This window comes from Coenobita brevimanus, chromosome 81 (assembly GCF_032717465.1).
Source record: "Coenobita brevimanus isolate Jiangsu-jjx chromosome 81, ASM3271746v2, whole genome shotgun sequence".
Classification (NCBI taxonomy): domain Eukaryota; kingdom Metazoa; phylum Arthropoda; class Malacostraca; order Decapoda; family Coenobitidae; genus Coenobita; species Coenobita brevimanus.
In genome coordinates, this window is record NC_137034.1 from 24871050 (window position 1) to 24887446 (window position 16397).

Below are 16397 nucleotides of genomic sequence, written 5' to 3' on the forward strand. Positions count from 1 at the left end.
ACAAGTGCGTTTCAGTCATAATAGTCACCCTTACATATTATAAGTGAATTCAGAGGGCTTAGTCTATTTACCCCTCAATAATAGAGCCAAACAAGATAAACTGTTTCGGATAGGTACCATTCTAGGCTCATATGAAATTATTGACGACCCTCCTGTAAGTACAGTCAGCTAAGTTACCAAAATTCATAATGACCTGATCCCTACCAGTGATCGAACTGATGAAAGTGGAACTCGTGTTCAACGACTCCAAAAGCTAATTGACGAACAGACATGGCCTCACTTAGCTTTAGCTCAACAAGAAGAACTAGCTAACGTAATTCTGCAACACGATCCCCTCTTCATTTTGGAAAAAGGAGAACTATAGTAGCCGCAGCGAGAAATGAACGCTGTGGTGGGGCAGGCGGGATGACCGGGGATTCCCCCACTGTAGCCATATCCACATGTCACCGACCATCGGCCACCGCTGCAGCCCCGCTCCATGATCCTTATCCTGTGTCTCTGGCTTTCTCTTTCTCCCTCGGTTTCTATATAAACTGGTGTATTTCCGAAACTAATTATGAAATTATTATGACTTTTGTTCCACACCACCACTGAGGTAAAAATCAAGGAGAGTTTTCTGTATAAAGGTTTCCCCCCCCTCCTAAATGTGGCATATGAGCGGGGGAGTGCGGCCTTGCCGATACCTCCGCCTGATTATAATTATACACTCACCAGAACTGACCTGCCCTCAGACAAGTACAGTCTCGCTATGGATCGTTCTCCTGTTTCAAGCTCGCCATATGGCCACCATCACAGCCAAGCTAAGGCTCTTATCTACAACGTAAGCAGGTTCTTCTTAGAAGAAAAGGAAAATGGAGCACCTTTAATGCCACTCTCAAAAGCAGTTGCATGCACAGCTATGGCCACCAAGACAAGCGAATCAACAGTCAGAAGAATTTGTTCTTCATCTCAAGCTGCACCACAGAAACCCACGTTCACCTCACCAAAGAAGATTCGTGCTGAACCTGTTACAGGTTTTGATGACTTTGACAAGTGTGTATTGAGAAGAACTGTCTTGGGGTTATATGAGAGGAAAGAAATTCCAACTGTGTACAAAATAAAAGAAGAGCTCAGTGAAAAAATCGGCTACTGTGGTAGCGAAACTTCCCTTCGCAAGGTCCTGCTCAAAACAGGATTCAGATTTGCAAAGGTTGATGGCCGAAGATTCCTTATGGAAAGAACTGATGTCGCTGCAGCTCGGTCAAGATTTTTAAGAGAAATGCGGCAGCTTAAACAGTCCGGCCACACCTTTGTTTACCTTGATGAAACTTGGGTGAACCAAAACTACACAGTTGGAAAGTGCTGGACTGATACTTCATCTCAAGGAGCAGCAGGAGTTAAGCCGCCCACAGGAAAAGGAGCACGACTGATTATTCTCCATGCTGGAACAGCAGACGGTTTCATCAATAATGGTGAGCTGGTGTTTCAAGCAAAAAATGATGGTGATTACCACCATCAGATGAATGCTAAAATAATTTCGGAAATACACTACTTTTCAGAGAGAGAGAGAGGAAAAAAAAAAACCGGAAGTGTGTGTGTGTGTGTGTGTGTGTGTGTGTGTGTGTTGCTACCTCTATCTATCTATCTATCTATCTACCTACTTCCCTACCTACCAACTTACCTACCTACCTTCCTACCTACCTACCTACCTACTTTTCAGAGAGAGAGAAAAAAAATTCGGAAGTACACTATTTTTCAGAGAGAGAGAGAGAGAGAGAGAGAGAGAGAGAGTGCGAGTAAGGGGCGAGGATGGAGAGCGGGCTGGTGACATGTGGAGACGTGGCAAGACTGGGGGAATCCCGGTCAGGCCCCTGACCACACCCTGGCGTTCATTTCTCGCTGCGGCCACTATAGGAACCATTAGCGGTCCCCCCGTTCACATTAAAGTAGCAGATCCACAGCCCAGCCGTGGACCGATCTATCGATATCCTGAACAAGCTAAACAGGTGATTGCTGAAATGTTGCAAGACATGGAAGAGAGAGAAATTATTGAAAGATCAACAGCTGCCTGGTTATCTCCTATTGTATTAGTTAACAAGCCGGACAGCAGCAAGCGCATGTGTTTAGATTATCGCCACGTGAATCAACATCTAGCCACGGATATCTATCCAGTGCCCAGACTAGAAGAATTAGTCGAGCAGGCCACAGGTCATAATTACTATGTGACTCTTGATATGCGTGAGGCATATTTTCAAATCATGTTGGACGAGGAGAGCCGTGATTTAACCACATTCAGTGATGGAGTCACACTTTACAGATTTAGGCGCTTACCATTCGGACTAAAATGTTCGCCAGCCATATTTTCCTGACGAATGCAAGACATTTTTACTCCATTGTTGAAGCAAGACTGGGTAAAGAATTATTTGGACGATTTAATAATTTGGGCTGATGACTTCCCCATGTTGTTGAGTCGCTTACAGCAACTATTCACTTTACTCACACAGAATGGGGCCAAGCTAAATTTAAGCAAATGTACTTTTGGGTTAAAAGGTGTAAATTTTCTTGGCCATAAAATCTCAGCGGCAGGGAGTACGCCGGACCCAAAAAACATAGAGGCTATCAACAAAACGAAAAGACCCACAAAAGTAAAAGAAGTCCGGAGATTCCTTGGGATGTGCGGGTTCTAACGAAAACACGTACCTTCGTTCGTAAAAATAGCAGCTCCCCTTACTAACTTAACAAGATCCGGAGTAGCGTTCGAATGGTCAGATGAGTGCCAATCCACGTTTGATCAATTGAAGTCGAGCTTAGTGAATGCGCCAGTATTGGTAAGAGCCAAAGTGACTCGACCATTCATAGTAACCACCGACGCGAGCAACACCCATATTGGTGGCGTATTGAGCCAGATACAACCAGACAACTCCAACTTACCTATTGGTTACTTTTCCAAAAAGCTCAATCCTTGCGAGAGAAAATATTCCGCAACTGACAAAGAAGCATTGGCAGTCATTCTCACATGCCGCAACTTCCACCATTACTTGTGGGGTTCCCACTTTACTATCTTGACAGACCATCAACCGCTTACCAGCATTTTTAAGCGAAAAACCAAATCCCCACGTATGAACCGATGGATTCTCGAAATGCGTGAGTACGACTACAATGTGCAATATGTCAAGGGTAAATATAATGTAGTCGCCGATCAGCTTTCTAGACCTGTCAGAGTGATATTCCACCAGTCAGAAACCAACTGGCTTGGATTTAGCCAAGACGAAATGAGAGATAAGCAGCGAGAAGAACCCATGTGGGATGAGTTAGCTAAGTACTTGCGTAGTGAGAAGCTCCCTACTAAAAGACTACCGAAAGCCATGTTGAGCCAGTTTGCGTTGATTGACGAACTATTATATTTTGCTCAGGAAACAAATGGTGGTAGCATCCAATATTGTTTGGTGATTCCTAAGTCATTAACAAAAGAAGCTATAAAACACACTCATGAAATCTCAGGGCATCTAGGTCAGAAAAAATCTATTAAAAAAGCAGAACTATTCTATTGGCCAAATCTAAAAGTAGATGTATGCGAGTATGTGAAACAGTGTCCCACTTGTCAAAGATTCAAAGGTGAAACTGGGCTGCAGCAACCTTGGAAAGGTTTCCCGCCTGTAAGTAAACCATTGGAACGTATCGGGATCGACTTGACCGATATGGTTGCTGGAGCTCAGGGCTACCGATATGCCCTTACTGTCATAGATCACTACAGTAGGTTTGTGAAATATTATCCACTCAGAGACAAACATACACAACACATCATACACTGTCTTGGGCAATACTTCACCGACTTTGGGACGCCACGAGGTATCGTCCTGGACAACGGCAGAGAGTTCACGAGTGGAGAGTTCAAGAAATTCTGCCGGAGGAACCAGGTGGACTTGTTCTATGTCACCCTTTATTATCCCTAGGGAAATTCCACCACTGAAAGGATGCATAGGACTATGAAAAGTATTCTAGCATCCCTCTGCAATGGACACCCCTTGCATTGGCCTTAGCTGCTCCAGTCGTGCCAAACTGTCATAAATCAAGCAGTGCACTCAAGCACGGGACAACAGCCCTATTATGCCTTCTTCTCACGCCATCTCCCTCGCCTCATTGGTACCTTATTGCCTTCTGTGGACGCAGTGGAGGATGACCTATCGATAGCACACACGCTTATCAAAAGTACCCACCAGAAAATGACCAAGCGATACCGGGAGGTGGCCAACAGGCAGAAGAGAGCGCAGAAGGTTGGAGTCAATAGCTTGGTGTGGGCGAAAAAAGAGACCATGCAGCCGGGTACCTGTAGGAAACTGAATGCCAAATGGGACGGCTCGTATAAAGTGATTGAAGTGCTGCTAGATGGAAGTGTTTATATCATTGAAAATGTATTTAGTGGCAAAAGAATACAAAGGGCTGCTGAAAAGGTAAAACCATATTACGGAACCGAGGAATGGCTTTTAGAACCGTTGCAACAGGAGCTCGCCCCTGAGACCGAAGATGAGCGATTACCACCGCGAGTGAGGAATGCCCCTCGGAGGCTCATAGAGGAGAGTTAGCTGGAAAAGTATAGATAAGTGTATGAGACGAATGTTGTGAAACATAACTGCTTAAAGTTATGTTCCGGGTGAACTCATCCCCGAGGAGAGGGAATAAAAAGGAAAAAAGAAAGAAAAGAGTTCTGGTTGAAGCCGGGAAGTGCCTTACTTCGAGGGGAGTAATTAATCCCCTCACCTTATAGTTAGCACGGTTTGTGAGGTAGTGGAGTCTTCAGGACATGAAATGAGTGCTCATCTTTGCGGGCGGAAAGCTGGAAACAACAGAACAGAGTGAATGCGAATGCGAATGGAAGAGTGGAAGGAAGCGCCTCCCGTGGTGATCTCACTCTCGAGAGACCCTGTCAAGCTCAAGTGAGCGACAAGCTATCCTCCAAAACCTGAGGCTGACTGGGGCATAAATTCCCTCATAACATCACGTGTAAGGAGTGATCATACCTCCTAATGAAGTGAATAAGCGACCTTCCGAGGTACGCATCAGGTGTTTAATGTGGACCGACAGGTGCCACCGATTGTGGGGAAAGGTATTCCAATTCAAAGTGTTCAAAGCAGTTATAGGAGTAACAACATTCCATCCATGCACATGTCATAGATGATTGTCTTGGGTAAAATTTGTTTTCCGAATGTGGGAGCCGTGTAGTGCCACAAATTTAGTATTCATGTATGTGTTTAGAGATACTGTAATTTCTAAGTTAGATAGGGTGTAACCTGAATACTAGTCTATAAATTCCTGTCCTAAGTAGTAATTCATATGTTAATGATTAATGTAGGGTTAACTTTATACTTATATGTATACATCTCTGTATCTATGCATGGGTGATGTAATTATGAGGGTTGAGCTATGGGAAATTCCTCTGTCTCATAGAGTAATGAATCACAGATGTGTGCGGCCTTTCTCCTTGTTTGTGCGTCGTTGTAGGGCGCCAAGTTTAAACCTTAAACAGAGTAATGATGGGTATACAATTCTTTCTGTATCCTAGTTGTGAAATGCTTACTAATGAAGCTGCTAGAACCCAAATATGTAAGATCAATAGTCAAAAATGCCAAAATAATGTCGTTTGTGAGGATCTAATAGTCCCGCTTGCCTTAGCCGTCACTAGATGGCATAAGCTACCCCAAACTCAAGGCGGGATAGTGATAAGTTCAGTATTTAAATTAAGTAAGGATTGAATCCCAAATTTTCCCCAATTCAATCAAAAGTCCTAACGTCATGTGTACAGTACACTACTATATAAATAGTGAAAGAATTATAACCCACCATATTGCAAAAACACAATCTCATTTGATCTAGCAGTGGCGTCCCTTGGTGCCTGACAATGCTACACTCGCTGCTCAGACATCGTGTATAACAGACGTTGGTTCAGGTGAGCTGTCCACATTCCTCCTTCCCCCCCCCCTTTTTCTTGTTTAATCCTTACATGGCGTGTTAGGACTCCATATTATATTTACAAATCATAATAGATAGCTAGATAAATAGATAGATAGAGAGACAGATAGAAGCAGGAGGTCGGATGATGAGAAGGTACTGTGTCTGCAAGAATCGAGCAATGCTAAACATGCTTACATACTCTTAACTCAAGGAATGCTTTATAGGCACACGGCATCGCCTAGTGACCATACACACACATACTCACACACACACTCCTAGAACTTTCCAATCACAGGGAACACACGTGATACGACTTCTGCTACACCAGAATTTAGGAAAGAGAGCTCAGAAGGAAGCTAGCCATAGAACAGACAGGTCGCAGGGAGAAGGGCTTAGCAACTTGAGAGAGAGACAGAGAGAGCGAGACAGGGAGACAGGGACTCTACTCATACTCACTCGTGAGTGAGAGACTTGTTAATATTTCCAAGACAAATAAATATAGTCCCATACTATTCTTTACCTCTCCTGTCATTGCACGGCAAATGGGAAAGAAGATTATCTACTTACAAAGCTACTCAAGTATAACAACCGCTTGTCCACAAGTCTAATATATAAAACTTCTCAACAAGTAACATACAAAGTCTTTTATGACATTTGGCAGCAGCGAACGTATACGAACCTCGTCTACGAATCAACAGTGAATTCCTACAAAATATCAAGATTGAAAACAAAAAAATACCTCTCACAACCAACAACTCAACCAGCTCCTGACAGTATTCTCTCCAACCAGCCCCCTCCGTCTCCACGATCATCACGCTGATGTAGAAGTGATCACACGACGTCTTGCCAGTAGTTTAACAAAGTACTGATACAAACAATCTTGAAATTTCTACGACAAACCAACGAACTACAACCATCTACAATCAGCTACAAGTAACAACTCTACGAGTCGTCTGTATAATCTTCTACACGCACCTACAAGTAGCGGCAGTCTTCATCCTACAAGGAGTAAATCACAAGAAAAAAGGACCACGAATACCTCGAGGAAGAAAAACGGAACAAACCAACGAAGAGTGAGACACGACTCATAACTCATCCTACTCACTCGTCTTCACTCAAGTTACTCATCGCTACTCATTCACTCACCACAGCTACCAGTGTGGGAAGTCGACGTCATCATGCGTGCTTGCTAAAAAGACGCCACGTCAGTCAACACACCACCTGCACCATCACTAACACCATTCCCACCACGGTAAAAATTAGTGAGTTACATAGTTACTTCATTTATACAATACACAGTGATAGACAGTAAGCTTCTGCACAAACATATAAAACGTGCTGTATAGTTACAGCTTAAATACACGTACTTACTTCAGTTATCTGCATAACTCAAACACTAAATAACCACCAACAATAAATATTCTACACTGTATATATTCATTCATTTATTATAACATTTATTTACTGCCAACGAGTGTTACCATTTATACCTACATAAAATACGTGTTTCATACATACAGCTATACATTATTATATCTACAGAGTGATAAAGAAAATATACCATCACAGTTACTCAGTGAGCTATTAAAAGAACTGCATTAAACATTTATTAATTAAAACTACCTAGTGGAATCATATAAATTAAGTTACAAGGAAAACCAGAGAAAAAAAAAATGGCCAACACAAATGACGTTAGCAAGAATGAACATCTTCAACACAATCGTGAAGACAGTGATTTCCACACAGTTTTTTTCATTCATTCATTGCCAGACGCCATGTATCCCAAACGGGGTGGCCAACGGCTTAGAGTTAATTGTTTTACAGGGAGGGGCACTAATCCTCCACCAACCCCACTTGACACGTAGGGATGCCAACAGCATCTGGTGTTCCCAGGTGGTCACCCATCCAAGTACTAACCAGACCCAATGTTCCACACAGTGCTGACACATATATTGGCCACGATAAGTACAAGTGAACAACAAGTCAGTGTATATAGTTAATACTGTATATAGTGTATATATTTTTTATATAAAATAACAAAATATGGGGCTATATAATATCATTTTCAGTAATACCTGTGCAATATAAACTAAACTTAAAAAAAAGTATCCCAAGAAAATTAGCCAGTAATTATGCAACCATGAACAACATAGAAAAAGCGTACACAAGCGAAGAAAAACAAACTATAGAAAATCAATACATACAAAAAAAAAAAAAGAAAGAAAGAAAGAAAGAAAAAGGAGAGAAATAGAGTAAGATCACATAACATACAAATGAAAATAAGTGTAAGTGTTACTACATATGCCAAAATACCACATAAACTACAAACAAAAAAGCAAATTGTTGTCCCCACAAGCAAGTGGCATGGCACATCATCACATAAACTCCTTCTATAAGTGAAACAAAAAGCAGATTGTTGTCTCCACGAGCCAGTGGCATGTCACATCATCACTATCATCGACCGCAGCATGACCGGATTCATATGTCAGGACTGCAGTTATTACAATTATGTAACTACAAACGATATGTAACAATTATGTAACTCCATAATACAATTATGTAACGACAAACGATTGCATTATGTTACACTTGCTACAATTATGTAACTACAAACGATATGTAACAATTATGTAACTCCATATTATAATTATGTAATGACAAACGATTGCATTATGTTACACTTGCTACAATTATGTAACTACAAACAATACTACAAACAATATGTACCATTTATGTAACAGTTGCATTAACAAGATGTAACTTTTATGTAACTTTAACTACAATTATGTAACTACAAACGATATGTAACAATTATGTAACGACAAACGATTGCATTATGTTACACTTGCTACAATTATGTAACTACAAACAATATGTACCAATTTATGTAACAGTTGCATTAACAAGATGTAACTTTTATGTAACTTTAACTACAATTATGTAACTACAAACAATATGTACCATTTATGTAACAGTTGCATTAACAAGATGTAACTTTTATGTAACTTTAACTACAATTATAAGGCCAAGACACTTATGTAACAGTTGCATTAACAAAATGTAACTACAATTATAAAGCCAACACAATTATGCATTACCACAATATTTTGTAACAATTCATAAAATGTTACAATTATGTATTACCACAATGTTAGTACAATGTTATAAGTCATACAACTATACTACAATTCTGTATTACCAGTATCATCATACAAGTTAGGTGAAATATTAGACATTACTAAAGTGATAACTCAATATGTAATGTATAACCTAGCAGGATTACCATTGCACAATTATATGCGTATGTCTGTTATACATACACATCTCACAAAATGTATACAACTTGTTTAAAATGTAATATTACTGAATAATCACTATTTACTATAAATATTATATGTATACAATATTATAATCAATATTATATACTAATAGATTAGCATATGTCAATGATGATTGCTGTCGGAGGACCTCCAGTGGCGTGTACCGAGCATATGTTAGGACTCTATATTATATTTACAAATCATGATAGATAGATAAATAGATAGATAGAGAGACAGACAGAAGCAGGAGGTCGGATGATGAGAAGGTACTATGTCTGCAAGAATCGAGCAATGCTAAACATGCTTACACACTCTTAACTCAAGGAATGCTTTATAGGCACACGACAGCACCTAGTGACCATACACACACATACACACATACTCACACACAGGCTTCTAGAACTTTCCAATCACAGGGAACACACGTGATACGACTTCTGCTACACCAGAATTTAGGAAAGAGAGCTCAGAAGGAAGCTAGCCATAGAACAGACAGGTCGCAGGGAGAAGGGCTTAGCAACTTGAGAGAGAGACAGAGAGAGCGAGACAGGGAGACAGGGACTCTACTCATACTCACTCGTGAGTGAGAGGCTTGTTAATATTTCCAAGACAAATAAATATAGTCCCATACTATTCTTTACCTCTCCTGTCATTGCACGGCAAATGGGAAAGAAGATTATCTACTTACAAAGTTACTCAAGTATAACAACCGCTCGTCCACAAGTCATATATATATAACTCCACTTCAAGTTTATACAATGTCCTTTTTATGACAGGCGTGAACCATATGAAGTAATGTTGTTAAAAGCTTAACGTAGACACTCGCTGCTCAGACATCGTGTGTAACAGACGTTGGTTCAGTCCCCAGACACCGTGACGTCGGAGTGTGCACGAGGCCATCTCGTGGTATTGCCCATAGACTCGTCTTACATACACACTTACACTACTCATGAAGTATTTTATAAACTGAATGTAGTAGAAATGGTATTATTGATCTATCAGGTGAACTTTTTTTTTTTGTAGATAAGGAATAGAAATTTGAAAAGTGATGTGATCATGTAACGGAAAGGCGAAATTCAAACTCATTAACCGTTTTCTTTCTCTTATATTAATATGTTAGATAATTAGGAGCGTTGAAGGGAACTTAGTGGTTGTGAGCAAAAATGTGATTTTGAGTTGTTCCTCGAGGCTAAACAAGCCCGAGTGATTATGTATTCTTGGTGATTATGCATTAATGATGATTATGAACTATTAATAATTATGAATTGATAGTGTTTGTGAATTATAGTGAACTGCATGATGAGGTTATACTACACGGACGAAATAGAACACGAGTGATTATTTTTCTTGGGTCGAGGCTATGCCAGCTCGAAAAGACAACCCAAACCCATAAATGTCCCAGTCTTGAGGCTATTGACGAACCCAAGAATAACCGACATTAAAGAGTGAGGTATGATGCCCTCAGAAACCACTTGAATATTCCAATTGTTTAGCTTGGTGACAATATTGTATGATGGTCGCCCAAACCTTGGTTTTAATTTATAACCCTTTTCCATATGACTAAAGGTCATGTAATTAAAAATGTCTGTTGAAAGCCAGTATAGAATTATTAAAGTAGAGTAAAGTATAGGTCATTTTTTTTTTTTTTTTTTAATACCCAATCAAGGGAATTATGTCCTCTCATGCCTAACTCACTCCCCTTCCAATTCAAGATTCCTCCGCTTTGGGAACGACGACCACGCGAGGTACTGACTTAATCTCGACTCGGCCAAAAACTACAAATGCTACCAAAACTATCTTAAACAATTAACCTTTATCATACCAAGTCAAAACACCACCCCTCCCCCTTCTGTTTTACTGAAGTGAATATTCTATCAATCACGGAGGGGAGACTAAGTCAAGTACCATTTGTATTATCAATGGGTAAGTTGAACAGAACCAATAACCGGTGGGAGATTAAATAACTGGCGTCACACTGATGAACAATAGTGGTGGGATTGTAAATCCTGTCATTACAGGAGTGGCCCTAATGACAGAGGGCAGTGTTTGGAAACTCCCTGTACTGTTCTTTGCAGATGATACTGTGTTGTTCAGTGAAGACGAAGGGGAGCTGCAAGGCTTGGTGGATGAGTTCAGGAGAGTGTGTAAGAAACAGAATCTAAAGGTGAATGTAGGGAAGAGTAAACTTACGGTCTTCGAGAGAAATGCAGTCAGTGAATGTACAGTGAGGCTGGATGAGGAGGAAATGGAAAATGTGAGTACGTTTAAGTACTTGAGTAGTGTGAAGAGTAAGGATGGAAATTTGGAGGGCGAAGTGCTTGAAAGGGTACAGCAGGGAAGAAAGGTTGCTGATTCCTTGAAAGTAGTGATAAGAAACAACAAAGTGAGCATGGAAGTGAAAAAGTTACTACATGACAGTATTGTGATACCAACTGTAACGTATGGGAGTGAAGCTTGGACGTTGTTGGAAGGACACAAGTCAAGAGTGACAGCAATGGAAAAAGTTATTTGAAAGGAGAATGTTGAGTCACATGGAGAGACAGGCTGACAAATGAGGATGTCAAGGAGCGTTGTGGTGTGGATGGGGATGTGATAGGAATCGTTACGAGAAACACGCTGAGTTTTTTTTGGCCATGTGGAGAGGATGGAGGGTGAGAGACTGACGAGTAGAGTGTATGTGAGTGAGGTTGAGGGGGCGATGGGGAGATAGAAGCCAAGGATGAGATGGAGGGATGGAGTGGAGAGGTATATGAGAGAGGGGGGTGTGAGTTGGGAGCAGGGCAGTGAAATGGCGGAGGACAGGGCGACGTGGAGGCGATTTGATTGTGGCCACCCCGTATGGGATTACGGAGTCTGGCAATAGATAGATAGATAGATAGATGTGACCCTGACAGATGCAAGGGTAAATTAGAGAGCATGTCACCCTGATAGAAGCAAGGATAAATTAGAGAGCATGTCACCCTCATAGATGATAAGGTAAATTTAGAGCATGTCACCCTGATAGAAGCAAGGGATTAGAGAGCATGTCACCCTCATAGATGATAAGGTAAATTTAGAGCTTGTCACCCTGATAGAAGCAAGGGGATTAGAGAGCATGTCGCCCTGATAGAAGATAAGGTAAATTAGAAAGCATGTCACCTGGAGTTCAGTGTACTATAATCTCTATACTACAGTCTGTGTACTCTGTACTGTATTTGTGTACAATAACCTCTGTACTATAACAAATCACTGTAATGTAATCTCTGTACTGTAATATCTGTACTATAACCTCTGTACTGTATTCTCTACTTACTTTGTCCTCTCATCACTCCCCTGGCCAACTTCTCGAGTGATCCTTGATAGTTTCTACCCTTGACCACACGTAAGAAGTGGTAGGAGGATACCACCATGTCCTTGGGGTTCCTGGCCACGTAGACTACCTGTAACATCATTACCATCGTCAGTCCATCTTCATCCTCAATCATCATAATTCTCATCAATTCATCATCATCATCATCATCGTCTTCTTCCTTCTCTTCCCCTCCTTGTCCAAGCCATTGTTATTATTAAAAACTTTCCACATCCCTATGGGAAGTTTTCTTGTTTTTGTCAATATTATTATTATTCAAGGGAAGATCTAAGTCGCTGTCATTCGCATACCGTTAGAGTTACAGCCTTTATTTTGTACCATATCATAGTACTGGTTGGCCGCTTCATCTGATCAGATATCATCCAGATCCTTCCAGTGGAACCCGGATAGGATCAGGGGAAAAAAAAAAAGTGAACCTAAAACTAAAGAACCACATAAGTTAAAGGGGCTGAAATTTTTAATGGCTTATACATTTGACACGGCCAGAACACAGTGCTTAATATAGTCCAGTTCAGATCATTATTCTGCAGATCGCCTATGGTCCAAATTTTTGACCACCCCGGAGGACAGAGAAATTACCTGATTTTACATGAAAGAATAAAGCTACAACCACCAAACTTGGTGGACTTATAGATCTTGATGACCTAAGGTGATGTGCACCTTGACCTCAAGATCCCATTAAAGCTCAGCTTCTTGTAGACAATGTCTGAGGAGAGTTTTTCTTTATCAAAATTGTCCTTTGACAATTTTCCAATGCTGTAGTTATTATTATTATTATTATTATTATTATTATTATTATTGTCGTTGTTGTTGTTGTTGTTGTTGCTATTGGTTTCATCATCATTGTTTTCATTACACCCTTACGATCGAGTGTACTTTACTGCTCGGTGTGTGTGTGTGTGTGTGTGTGTGTGTGTGTGTGTGTGTGTGTGTGTGTGTGTGTGTGTGTGTGTGTGTGTGTGTGAACAATATAATTCTAACAGTTTTTAATTTATGTGAACATACAGTAATTTAGTGCAATGGTTGAGGATAAGCATTGGTGCTGACCTGTTGCTTTATAGAACAATAGTACAAAGGCCAAGGATAAAAAGCAAGGTCAAGTAATAAGCTTCACTCCGATAAAGCTAATGTTGTTGGAAGGACTAAGAGACAGGTAGAAATGGATGTGTTAGCTTTGAGTGAAACGAAGATGAAGGGGAAGGGTGAGTCTATGTTTGGAAGTATGAATGGAGGATTGTCAGGTGTTGATAGAGGAAGGGCAAGAGAACGTGTGGCCTTGTTAGTGAGTCCGGAAGTACTGCAGTGTGTGACTGAATGGAAGGAGGTGTCATCGGGACTGATGTGGGTGAAAGCGAAATTTGAATGTGAGTTGTGGGTGTTTGTGAGTGCATATGGGCCTGGTAGTGAAAGGGATGAGGAAGAGAGGGAGTCTTTCTGGAATGATGTTGGTGAGTGTCTGCAGAGTTTTGGAGCAAATGTGAATGTGGTAATGATGGGAGATCTGAATGCTAGAGTGGGAAATGTAGCAGTTGAAGGTGTAGTTGGTATGCATGGAGTGCCTGGAATAAATGAAAATGAGGAACGAATGATAGCGATGTGTGTTGAGCGAGAGATGGTGATTGGAAATACCCTGTTTGAGAAGAAAGATATTTATAGGTATACATGGGTGAGACAGGAGGGTGGAAGGGTTGTTGATAGAGCTTTGATGGACTATGTGGCTGTGTCCAGGAATGTAATAGGATGATTGTTGGATGTGAGAGTCTTAAGAGGGGAGGGTGGAGGTATGTCTGACAACTACGTGGTGGAGGGAAAGTTAAGAGTAGGTAAGAGATGGGTGAGAGCTAGGAGGGTTAGGTGTGGCAGGGAAGTTTGGAAAGTGAGTGAGTTGGATAAAAGAGAGGAAATAATAGGGTATCAGGAGAAATTGAAAGATGAGTGGAACGCAGTGAATGATTAGGAAAATGGCAGTGTGGAGGGGGAATGGCAGTAGTTTAAGAGTGCTGTGGTGGGGCATGCAGAGGAGGTGTGTGGTGTGAGACGTGTGGGTGGTGGTGTAAGAAAAAGGAAGTGAATGGTGGTGCGAGGAAGTATGTATGGCTGTGGCTGAGAAGAGACGTGCATATGAAGTGTGGCTGCAAAGGAAGGATGAGGTGTCATATGAGAGGTATAAGGAAAAGAGGAATAGGGCGAGAAGGGCTGTGCGTGATGCTAAAGTGGCAGCAGATGAGAGGTGGGGCAGGCGGCTGACTGAGAATTATCAACAGAATAAGAAAATGTTTTGGAAGGAGGTGAAAAGGGTGCGAAAGGGAGAGTCTAGGAAGGAAGAAGGAGTAAAAGCAGAGGATGGAAGGATGTTAATTGAGATGGATGCAGTAAGGAAGAGATGGGCAGAGTATTTTGAAAGATTGTTAAATGTAGAGGAGGAAAGGGTGGCTGAGATTGTGGCGGATGGAAGGGTGCAAGAAATAAATGTGTTGGGAGAGTTGAATGATTCTTTGATCTCGAAGGAGGAAGTGGAGAAGGCAGTACAGGAGATGAAAAGAGAGAAAGCTGCAGGTATGGATGGGTGTGCTGTGGAATGCCTGAAGGGTGGTGGAGTGACTATTGTTGACTGGTTAGTAAGATTGTTGAATGTGTGCTTTGTGAAAGTTATGGTGCCAATTGGCTGGGCAAGTGCTTGTGTGGTCCCGTTGTATAAAGGCAAGGGTGATAAATATGAATGTACTAGCTTTAGGGGTATAAGTCTCTTAGTGTTGTAAGGTGTATGGTAGAGTGTTAATTATGAGAGTTAGAGAGGGTACAGAGGGAGTGATTGGTGATGAGCAGTGTGGCTTTAGGAGAGGGAGAGGATGCGTGGATTAGGTGTGCACTGTGAGACAAGTGTGTGAAAAGTATTTAGCGAAAGGCAAGGATGTGTTTTGGACATTTATGGATTTAGAGAAAGCGTATGATAAAATTGATAGGGAGGCTTTGTAGATTCTTTTAAGACTGTTTGGACTTGATGGTAGGTTACTAAAAGGGGTGAAGAGTTTGTATGTAAACAGTAAAGCGTGTGTAAGAGTGGGAAATGCAGTGGCTGATTGGTTTCCTGTGAGAGTGGGGCTGCGACAGGGATGTGTGATGTCGCCTTGGTTGTTTTATATTTATATGGATGGTGCTGTAAGGGAGGTGAATGCAAGAGTTTTCAGTGAAGGTCTGAGTCTGGTGAATGTTGATGGTGGAGAGTGGAATCTGAAGCAGCTGCTGTTTGCAGATGATACTGCACTGGTGGCTGATTCAGAGGAGAGATTGAGAGTGTTGGGAGAGGAGTTTGGAAGGGTGAGCGAAAGTAGGAAATTGAAAGTAAATGAGAATAAGATTAAAGTGATGAAGTGTATGAGGTTGGTAGATGGTAGGAGGATGAATATAGTTTTGAATGGTGAGTTGCTTGAGGAGGTAGAGTGCTTTAAATATTTAGGGTCACATGTTGCTGTGGATGGAGGAATAGATGCAGAAGTGAAGTTTAGAATGAATGAAGGAGGAAAGGTGCTGGGAGTAATGAAAAAGATGTTTAGATGTTGTTTGCTTAGAATGGATGTAAAGAGAAGGCTGTATGAGGGTGTTGTGGTACCGACTGCGTTATATGAGGCTGAAACATGGAATATGGGTGTAATAGAGAGGAAAACTTTGAATGTAATGGAGATGAGGTGTCTGAGGAGTATGTGTGGAGTGACGCATATGGATCGAGTGAGAAATGATGAAGTGCGAAGGAGAACTGGAGTTGTTCGGGAGATGCCTGATCGAGTTGAGCAGAGAGTGTT

The 16397-nt window shown here is 41.3% G+C and overlaps 1 protein-coding gene across 1 annotated transcript in view; it reads right to left on the minus strand.

The window, feature by feature from the left end:
- LOC145409511 (sulfotransferase 1E1-like) overlaps positions 1 to 16397 on the minus strand; it is a 58287-nt gene that overhangs the window by 33002 nt on the left and 8888 nt on the right. The window contains exon 4 of the mRNA XM_080279903.1: positions 12541 to 12667. Coding sequence (XP_080136029.1) covers positions 12541 to 12667 — 127 coding nt within the window. The remainder of the gene's footprint in view (positions 1 to 12540; positions 12668 to 16397) is intronic.